The sequence below is a fragment of the Mandrillus leucophaeus genome, unplaced genomic scaffold (assembly GCF_000951045.1).
Source record: "Mandrillus leucophaeus isolate KB7577 unplaced genomic scaffold, Mleu.le_1.0 Scaffold75, whole genome shotgun sequence".
NCBI lineage: Eukaryota > Metazoa > Chordata > Mammalia > Primates > Cercopithecidae > Mandrillus > Mandrillus leucophaeus.
The window spans coordinates 6,902,548-6,913,732 of record NW_012108141.1 but is presented as its reverse complement, the minus strand read 5'-3'; the positions used below and the strand labels follow the sequence as shown (position 1 = coordinate 6,913,732).

At 34.9% G+C, this 11,185-nt stretch overlaps 1 protein-coding gene across 2 annotated transcripts in view; it reads right to left on the bottom strand.

Annotated features, from left to right (window-relative positions):
• Positions 1 to 11,185, bottom strand: part of LOC105529148 (chromosome unknown open reading frame, human C4orf22) — a 670,589-nt gene that overhangs the window by 383,584 nt on the left and 275,820 nt on the right. The window contains exon 4 of one of the 2 annotated variants that reach the window (XM_011966234.1): positions 9,819 to 9,869. The exons of the other annotated variant lie outside the window; for it this stretch is intronic. Within the exon in view, the coding sequence (XP_011821624.1) occupies positions 9,819 to 9,869 (51 nt within the window). The remainder of the gene's footprint in view (positions 1 to 9,818; positions 9,870 to 11,185) is intronic. 2 annotated transcript variants of the gene reach the window in all.

Genomic DNA, 11,185 nt, shown 5'->3' with positions numbered 1-11,185 from the left:
ACTGGGGCCTATCATGGGGAGGGGGGAGGGGGGAGGGATTGCATTGGGAGTTATACCTGATGTAAATGACGAGTTGATGGGTGCTGATGAGTTGAAGGGTGCAGCACAGCAACATGGCACAAGTATACATATGTAACAAGCTGCACATTGTGCACACGTACCCTAGAACTTAAAGGATAATAATAAAGAAAAAAAAAAACATTAAGTGGGAATGTATATCTGCCACCCTTAGTGGAAGTAATTTGAAGTAATTTTTTTCTGTTGTAAAGTGTTAATAATAGGATTTGAAAAGAACATTCCCCTCTAGACTACAGACCTCTTGAGCCATCTGAAATGATCCTAGGGAAGTGGTCAAGGTTGTACCATGAACCAGACTTATCATTTGGTGAGTTCACAGCAAGTCATTCATTCGCTTGCTCTGCAAAGAACAAAAAGCTAAGTTGATGGCAGCGTATGGGGGCATCTGCCAGTCAGGAAACTGGGACTGGTGGTCAAGCCCAAGGAAAACCAGGCTCTTTTTCAATAAATGATAACATCTAACGCAATTTTGAGCAACTCCGGGTAAATATGACATGTTTCTTAGCAACAACATGAGTCCTAAAATAGAAACACTCCCAAATTTTCCCATTCAGAACTAACCTCCGGTTACATCTCTGAAGGCCTAATTAATATTCACAATTTCATTACTTTTTAAAATTGCCATTCCTTTAATGATGAACCACCTGCCTTTTCTTCATTTTCTTTTTCTTTTTTTACTCTATAAATAGTGGTCTAGCACTCTCATTCATGTATCTTTAAAATTCTATTTCTATAGACAGTTTTAAGAGTAGGAATTGCTGGATCTATAGTTACATTCATTTTAGTTGTATAGAGATAGATAACTTCCCAAAAATGTTATGTTGAGGTATTATTCCATTAGCAATCCATCTCAGCATCTTTGCTAGCATTGTTAATTTATTAAACATTCAATATTTAGAATTATTAAAATAAGTATATTATGTATAAAATGTACATATGTGTATGTATATATGTATGTCTAATTATACCCCATATGGATGTTCTATCTTCTGCTCATTTTCTCATTAGAATGGTGTATACATGTTCAGTAAAATATTTGCATTTTTTATCTGGCTAGTATGTTGCGACCATCAGTACATCATACAAGTCCGAGAAGTATAATGAGGGTTAACCTAAATATACATTCTTAGGGCCGCCAGGAAAGCATGTGATGAAGTGAGGTGAGCATTGTCTGAATGTCAGGAGTCCTGGCTGCCCCAACTTAGCTACTAACTTGCATTGGGAACTTGCGAAAGTGACTTTTCCTCACTCAGTTTGGTTTTTTTTCTCTGTAAAATAAAGTTGGGACTAGATGATCTCTATAGCCCTTTCACTTGGGAGTATTATTTATGTATATATGCATATTTATAATACATAATATATACTTATATGTATAAAAATTACATATATAAAAGTACACATATGTATATAAAAGTTTATATGTATATATAAAACATTATAGTTCTTTTTAAGTCTTTTATGTGAAGTTTTAACATATACAGCCAATAAATTTAGCTTCAAAACTTATCTATTTTGTGTGTTTTGGAGCTAACAGAGGGCCAGGGGTCACAAAGAAGAGTCACATGGGCCTGGTTCCAGTCCTAGGCACCATAAACACACAGGTGAAACTTTACAGTTTAGTTGGGAAGATACAGAAGCACAAACTTAAATGGAAACAGCCTATGATACAATTAAATGTAATATTTGTTAAATTTTTAGGTGAAGTTAATGCTCAGACATGTGAGGTTGTATTGACCAGTGAGAGGAACTAGCTCTCTTTTCCGAGGGTGAGTTAGTAACTGAGTACTAATAGTAGGAAAGCAGTGTTAATTACCAATTCCCAAAAGCTGAAGGAACAAATGGAGGTGAGAGTGACTGCCCCTGCAAGGTACAATACTTTGAAGGAGGGATTGAGGGCCAGAAGCCCACTTTACTCTTGGGCCACAGTCAATAATATGGTTACTTTTAATAGAAGTGCCTCAATTTCGCTGAAAGGGCTTGCAGAGGTTGCTGAATGAAATAGCGAAGGATCCTATTTAGAAGTATTTTAGAAATTACTTCTTAACTATCTTGCTAAAAGTATCAAGATGGATGCCTAAGCGGGGCATGGTGGTTCACATCTGTGATCCCAGCTACTTGGAAGGCCAAGTCAAGGAAGATCATTTGAACCCAGGAGGAGTTTGAGGCTGCAGTGAGCTATGATCATGCCATTGAACTCCAGCCTGGGTGACAAAGCAAGACCCTGCTTCTAAAAAAAAAAAGAAAGAAAGAAAAAAAGAAAGAAAAGAAAGAAAGATGCCTGCAAGCCTACTTTAGAGTGAATAGATGATGTAAGCTTTCTAATCCAAAGTAGATACACTACAGTAAGGTATTAAAATATTTTTAAAGCTTTACTTTGTAAATAAGTACGACTTCCAGCAACCCATTTCTTATACATAGACACAAATATTAGAAAAAGTAAACACATTGTTGTTTACTTTGCACTTGTACAAGTTAGCTTCCATATCACTGTTTACCTAGCCAATGAACAATATTTGACCAGTAGATAGCTGGTGATTTCTAAATTCTGCACTCGGATTGTTTGCAGTTCCCTAAGCTCAAATCAGAGTTCCTAAAGTCTACTAAACTAATTTGCTCAGATTAGTAAATATTAGCAGCTTTAGTTCTCAATATTAGTCAAAAGTTAGTGGCTGCAATAGAAGGCCAGAAAGAGTTAATGTAATAAAAATATAGAAATTTTCAAATAAAGTATATCATTAAAATATGAATGAAGTTTTAAAACATGTTACCACTGAGGAAATCCATAATATCACATGGTATTTAACATACAATTAGCTGATAAACATTTAAAATTTTTCTATGAAAAAATGGGAAACCGGGAGCTATAATTAAATATACTAATTTACAATGTTTTGGTGTAAATGCAACCAAAGGTGTCTCTTGTATGTTGATATTAAAATTGTGTTTTTCTCTGCTGATCAGATACCATTTCAAAACATTTCAACTTCAAACAACATTTAAACAACATGTGTAAGCATTGTTTTTACAAAATGTTTAATAAATGAGATTAATTCATTGAAATTCAAGACTTGTAACCACATTCAGAAAGAGCCATATTGCTAGCGATTGCTAGTACTTAATCTGTCAACTTAAAAAACAAAAGAAAGAAAAGAATGAAAAAGCATTGTCTCAAGTCTTCTAATTTCTCTGTCACCCAAACTACATCAACTTTGCTCCCAACCTTTTAGGAGGCAGGCAGGCCTCTGACTACACCCGCGGCACTTGCTGCCCCCCAACAGTGCCTGATTTTGGGGCTTTCCCACCTTGCAAATCAAATCCAAATCGTCTTCTCTAATGACAGTACCTGTGATGCCTATTAGATCAAGAGCTCCTTTTCAATAGAAGTGCCTTAGTTTAAAGTTAGTGCCTCACCACTAGTATGGACTGCTTGTCATCTCCATTTAACATACAGCTACGGGGGTCAAGGTTATTATTAGTCACACAAATGCACCTCTTAGGACACTTTCTCTCAGGAACGTATTTTCTATTTGTTTTGAATCACTCCTTGAAGACTTAAAATATTCTAAGTAGCCGTTAATTTTAATCAAAACTCTTTCCATTAAGATAGAAAAAAATAGCATTATTTCAGTGCAAACTGACAACATTCCGTTGGAGTAAATTTCACTTGAAAATAGATGATTTGTTATATATACAGAAATGAAAAGTGGAATACAAAATTAGAAGTGTCCTTAACAGACAAAGCAGATGCTCACATACTACAGTTTCAAATAACAAAACCCAACTTTACACTAATTGGAAAATAATAATGATACATTAAATAAACTGGAGAAAATGAATCAAACATGTGCCTGCCTGCCTTTCTGTAGCAAAGGTATGAGGAATAGTTAAGAGTTATCAGTTATAAACTGAAGAGAGATGTATGTTTCCTCCATCATTTTTGTCTCAGCTAACAGTGTTTTAGTCAAGCATTAGTCTTCGCGAGTACAGATGAATTGTGAAATGCAGTCAGTTGTAGAGCAGGGCCATCTTAAAGTGCACAGAGAAATGATGTTAAACTGAAAGGCAGCGGGTTTCGAACTTTAATGAGCTTAAGCCTGAATACCAGATGACCTAATTCAGTGGTCAGCTTTCTACAAAATCAACATAGGTGATTCTGATGCAAGTGACAGATGGACTGCATTTTGTAAAACACTGCTATGTGGTATGCATGCATAGCAATAAAGCATAAAAGTCAGCTGAAATGTTGGTGAAGGAGATAGGTTCAGGGAGGAAAAAGTGTTTCTATTTGTCTTAATTGGCATTTTGCATGTAACCTAGATTTGAAGAGCTAATGAAAGAAATAACATAATTTTTGTTTATAATAAATTGAGTTAAATTATTTAAATCTATTTGAATTAACATATGTGCTAACCAGTTTTAGAGTTAAATCATTCAGTAAAATAGTGTATTCATTATCCTTAGAAAACGAGGGGTTCTACACAAGATGCGATGCCAATAACTTCAAGTGTCAAAGCTCTGGGCCGGGCGCGGTGGCTCAAGCCTGTAATCCCAGCACTTTGGGAGGCCGAGGCGGGTGGATCACAAGGTCAGGAGTTCCAGACCAGCCCGGCCAAGATGGTGAAACCCCGTCTCTACTAAAAATACAAAAATTAGCTAGGCGCGGTAGCATGTGCCTGTATTCCCAGCTACTTGGGAGGCTGAAGCTGGAGAATCGCTTGAACCTGGGAGGCAGAGGCTACAGTGAGCTGAGATCGTGCCACTGCACTCTAGCCTGGGTGACAAAGTGAGATTCCATCTAAAAAAAAAAAAAAAAAGCTCTGTATATTTTAGCATTTCTATGGACTCTCCCTAAAATTAATTTTCTACTTCCTGTACAAACTGAATATACTAGAAAATATTTAAATTGGTATAGGTGACTTATGACATTTACCACTGAGTTAAGATAAAATATCCTGAGTTAATATCTCAAATCTACCACTTACCAGCCTTGGGGAAATTGCATAGCTTCCCATGCCTTGCTTACTTATTTGTGAAATAAGTTGCATATCTCATGTAGGATTGTGGGGAATCAAACATGTAAATGCATGTGAAAGAGCCTAACATGTCCAGCACTTCATTGTTACTTTTCCTTTCTGTCCTAGGCTGTTAGTCTTGCAGTTCTTACTGCTATATTCGGTTCTTTTAGTTTGATGTTTTTATCTTTAGAAGGTGACTAAAACAGACAATCAAGCTTGTTAAGAACTACATGTTAAATGAAAGAGAGTGCCCAAGGCCACACTATTAGGGTTTGAACTACTTAACTAATTTAAAACTATGTACTTAATTCAGAGTTCAAAGGCATTTTGACCTACTTAATTAATTTAAAACTGTGTACTTAATTCGGAGTTGAGGGTGTTAAATTCAATCTCTACTTAAGATGGGAGTATTATTGAAATAGTTTAAACCACAGAAAATTATTTAATGTAAGGATAATTTGGGTACACAAATAGGGATAATTCAACTTCTCAAATCATTTCATATAGTTACAGAGATTTCACAAAACATAATGTTAAATGACAGAAATTCATTTTCAGCCCTCTGTATGGATGGGGTGTTTCTGCAAATGAAGTTATTAGTTGATTAGGCCTGAAATAGATACTATAGGTTTTGTCCCATCAAACTCTAATAACATGTCAGAACCTATTTAATAGAAAAAAACTCTAATGATAAATGTGTAATCATTTCCAGAAAAATTAAATCAGCATTGTGCTTTGAGATAATTTTTTTTTTAGTTTAGTGACAAATTGAGTCAATCTATCCCTCTCACTGAGTTTTAGGGTCTGTTTTTCTATTTACAATTTTATTTTTCTCCTGAAGAGGAAGGAGATAAGAAAAGACAGAATGTAAGAAGTAGGGTATAAAAATAGAGAAATTATTCACAATCCTTTGTGTTCCGGAAAAAATAAAATACTATAGTTTGCTAATAGTTGTGGGAGGTTATGTGTTTGCATGGATTCTTTGCGGTATCACTAATCTACAAAAAATTGGCACATGCTTTCCCTATGAGGGATAAAATAAAACAAAACAACAAAGCTTTGGAGCATGACCACCTTTGACGATTTGTGAATTTCACACAGCATTTATTCATTAATCCGGTTCAGCATTAGAAAATTGACAAAAATATTGGCCCTCATACTCAGGTATATCAAGCCAAATACACTTGTACTTGAAGAATTCTCTGCTTGGGACAGTGTATGGTGTGGGCTGTAATGACACAGTTCAGTTATTCTTATTTCTTGAGTCAAGACCTACCACAGTGAGTGACAGGGTTTACAGGTAAATTCAGTCTTCCAGCACCCATTTCATCCTTCAGTTAACAGGGAGTTAAGAGACTGAATCCTGAAAACTTACAAGAGGACTCAAAAGGGTTTGCTCAGTGGAGTTCAAATATCAGGCTAAAAGCAAGTTGCAATTGATTTGAACCCTGCTTCCTACAAGTGTCCCAACCCAGGTGTGGTCTGGATTTGATAAAACATTAACTTTGTTCTCTATGTAAATAAAATGGTGGCTACACAGGTGCACCTGCTGCATGGTATTATGGGCAACCACAAAGTTATCAGAGTGTAACTTAGAAAAAATAAACAGAACAAGTGTGCTAAAGGGCACATTTAGATTGCCGTTGTAGATTGTGTATACAGTTAAATCATTCTGTCAAATAAGTTTAACGTAGTTATTGAATATAATGTATAGTTCACATGGAAGCTAATTTGCCCAGCATTCCCACATGTCCCCTGATTTAGTGAATATTTTTAAACTTTGCTCAACAATTACATAACAGGAAGGTATCTAAAAGTAGAGAAAGAAAAAAAAAGTGGTGTTAACTGAATGCGGAATAAGCTATGCTTCCTTTTAATATCTTTTGTGAAATGACAGAATGATAGAGAGCACTGAGAACATTTATTACTGACAGGTGTAATTTCACCCCTACTTGAAAGGCCATGACTTTAAAAGGAGATGAAAGCTTCCAGCTGATGAATGAAGGAAGAAAAGTCTGACAGGAATAACATGACTGTCTCAAGGGAATTGAGTCATGTGGTCCTGCGGTTTACCATTTGGCCATGAAGTTACAAAGATTTACAGTGTGCTCTAAAGGGGTTTGGAACCCATTTATTTGCATTTACTTTTGGACGGCTGATAGAACAACTTAAACTTACAAGGTGACCAGCTCATCACCCAACTGATAATAGCATAATGGTTATCAGCCTCCCAGAGCAACATAACCATGACTGATGAAACCCTCCTACAACTAAGTTGGAGGGCTGATAACAAGATTTGAGATAGCCATGTGGTTATAAAAAGCCTTTATTATTATCATTGAATAGAATCGATAGGTCTGCATCTAGAAAGGAACTTTGTAGATTTTATGGTATCAGAAACAACGTCTCAAAGGACGTTTTAGCTTTAGGTCCATTTTGATGAAAACTTTTTTAAAAAGTTTTTAAATGGTACTAACTAAACTAATACACATTCTGTACTACTATTTTTAAGATGCTGAGCTAAGAAACTGAGTTTCAGAATATTAAGGTTGTAAAAGAGAGAAGATAAAGTGTGAATTACTATAGCCTGAGAAAGAATGTGACAGTGACCTAGGAAAGACAGAAGATAGAATAGGAGACAAAAACGAGAAGTGGCTATTTCTCTGGAGGCACTAAATTTGCATACCATTGTGTTAGATTTTGCTCTTGTTTTCTTAAATGTGAATATTTTTGCCACTTTAGTACTAAGTCCAGGTTAGGGGTTGGGGGACACTGAGAGTGCTGCTGGGTTCAGTAATATTCACTCCAGTTAAATCAGTGTGCTGTCTTCTAACAACAGAGAGCAGACTCTTATTTCTGTCCATGCCTCACTAATGTCATTTTTTTAGAGCATCTATCAAATTAAAAAGACTGTTAAAGTGATCAGAAAGAACAGATACAAAGAGGAACCAGAATCTCTGCAATTAATAAATTACTTAGACCTACCTTATAAAGCATAAAAATAAAATAAGTAGGCAAATTCTCTGCAAATCTATAGACACTAATAAGCATTATTCAGCCTTTTTAAAAGTCTTTAAAAACATCCTGTGGGTAAAATTATGCCCAGATATAATCTGGATAAGGATAGGCTTACTAAAGTGCATTTGGTTTGTTCAAACATAGTCTAGAATTTTTAACTTCTTTTCACTATATCACTTTGAGGGTCATTTATAGACTATTCAAACACAATTATTACTTCCTTGGACAAAATTCATTAGTCGGCACAGGGATATGAGCACAAAAACTTATAGAATACAGAATATAAACATGCAAATATAGACAAACCACGTATTACTGGAGAACTATCAAAACATAGTTACGCATAAAATGGCAATTATAAGAAATTCCACAAATGTTAAACAAAAAATAGGAGAAGTGGTACACATTAATTGTGCCATGAAAAAAAATCATGTTCCATTATTACTTTAGCCCTTTGTAAATATAAACAAGAAATAAAAAATAACATTAACATTGATTACTCTGGACTACTTAAAATTATATGATATTAAATAAATATTCTGTTCATAAAAATCCAACATAAAGAGTCATATCTAAATAACCTTTACATTTTAATAAGTAAATCCTATAAACCAAGCTTAAAACATTTCTAAAAGGACATCCTTCTTCTACCAAATAGCTCCCTTCTCTCACTGCATAGTTTCCTACCTTGGAAATATTTGTAGGAACAGCATGACATAGTTATCAAGATTCTTTAACATAACTAAATAATATCACAGAAAGAAGCTCCTAATAACTGGGAATATTATTTTGATTTCACTGTCAAGTTTTGCTAGCGTGATTACACACAAGGCAATATTCCTATTTATTTACAAAGTCATGTTATTTAACCCAATATATACTTATTTTCTTAAGCGTTTTACATTTCTGTACACAGGAAAGTACTCAAGTAGCAAATATATGTATAGCCCTTGGAAACTTTTCCAAAAAATTCATCCATATGTTCCTTTATATTGAGTTATAACCCCTGACTTAATAGTCTCAAACACTATGTGAATATAAAATACCCAATAAAATAAAGTTAAATGTGGGCCAATCTCAAGTTATTTTTAGAACTGTATTTTATCATGAAATGTTTTCATATAACATTTTCTTTTTTCTTCTCCTTTTAATCATCCCCCTCCTTCTCTGTGCGCATGCACACACACACACACACACACACACACACACACACACACACACATGCATGTGCCCTGTAAGCTTTACCCAGTTTTACACAAGAATTCTAACCCATTTCTGACCTTTAACATGATTATTCTGTTTCTAACTCTATTATTACTCATTAAACCTCCTGGCTTCATCCCATTGGTAACATCTGCTTTCTATCAATGCCAAAGACAACAGGCTCTTTAAGCAAACTTTGTTTAAAAAATAAGATTTTAAAATATAAGAGTTGTATGGATTTTTTAAGTGAAAATCTAAGTTCTTGCATTAAATCTACAATGAGTTTTTTTCAAAATGAAAGCCTTCCATTTACCCTAAGAAAATTGTGGAAAATATCAACATCTGTACATTGCAATAAAAGCACTACTTGTGACTGTCATTCATCAAGCTAGTGAGTAATTCGGAAAACAGTAGCAATAGACTTTGGAGTGGAGTGTATACGTAGGATGAAGCCAAAATGTTTTTCTAACTTGTAAAGGAAACTTTTCCGTAAGCAGTACTTGCTGCCAGTTGCTTCTTCAAGGTATGAGCAGCATCAGTCTGCTGTTGATTTAGCTTAAATAAATTAAGAGGGGAAATCCAAGTGAGGTGTATTCCACATGTTAACAATCTCCTACCTAAAGTATAGCTTGAACCCCACCCTCTGGTACTGTTGGAATTAGTTATCTATTTCCTAATTACTTAGGCTCAACAACACTTGTGAATGGTATAAAAATTAAGATAGCACATATCTTTAACATGAATATCTCCATATATTATAATTGTACAGATAAGTATGTGTGTATACATACACACATATAATTGTATATAAAATTGTAATATAGTAAAATTTAAAAGAAACTTTGGCTATGAAATGCTTTCTAAATGTCTTCACTATACTACATTCTAATCTAAAATAAACTTAAGCAAAACTATTTCATGTAACCTGCACATTGTTACAATACATAGGCTCCCAGTTCAATGTAATTTCCAAGCTGGCCCCACTATGAAAGATTCATGACCATAATTAAATTTCTGTTCCCATAGCATTAAGAAATGGAAAGCAAGTATTTCACCTTTGCAGTGACACATTTCCCAGTTCTCCTTGCACAACTTAAATTATAATACAAGCCCTCGAAACAATCCTTTTTATTCTGAATCATGCCCTTCCAACACACGTAGCTTTCAGTCTGCAGTCAGAAGCTGAGCAATCATTGTTGACTTCTTTGACTTTATGGAAAATAACACAATGTTTCTCTGCTTTCTGAAGTAGGAAAATGTTGTATTCTTATATCTTGGTGTTTTCTCTTTTCTTCTGACTTACTATTCATTTTTTCCCTAATTATCTGATGTTGACAGCTCTAACTAATGGCATCGTCATCTTCTTGCCTCCCTCATTTCTTCTCTTCTCCATTCCTCCTTCTTTTTCTTCCTTTCTCTTCCTCATGGTCTCTCTCTGTCTCACTGATGTCTCTCTTCCACTTCCTCTCTGTTTCTCCATCCTCTACTTTTTGCTTTTAAGAAAGGCACAGTATCTAGATATGCTTATGAAGTAGAGAACACATGAACCAACAAAACTCTATAGTACTTCTTGTTGCTTGTCTATCTAAGGAGATTAGATATTGAGAAAACTTTCAGGTATGATGAAGAAGTTTAGGGAACCACAGGGCCATACAATAAAAATATTATTTAATATTCTATTAACTATACTCTTCCTGAGAAAGTAACTCTCCAGCTGCCCTCTGAAAGACATAAAAAGTTCACAATAACAGGGATGCCCTCTCTCACCACTCCTATTCAACACAGTGCTGGAAGTTCTGGCTAGGGCAATCAGGCAAGAGAAAGAAATCAAGGGTATTCAGTTAGGAAAAGAAGAAGTCAAATTGTCCCTG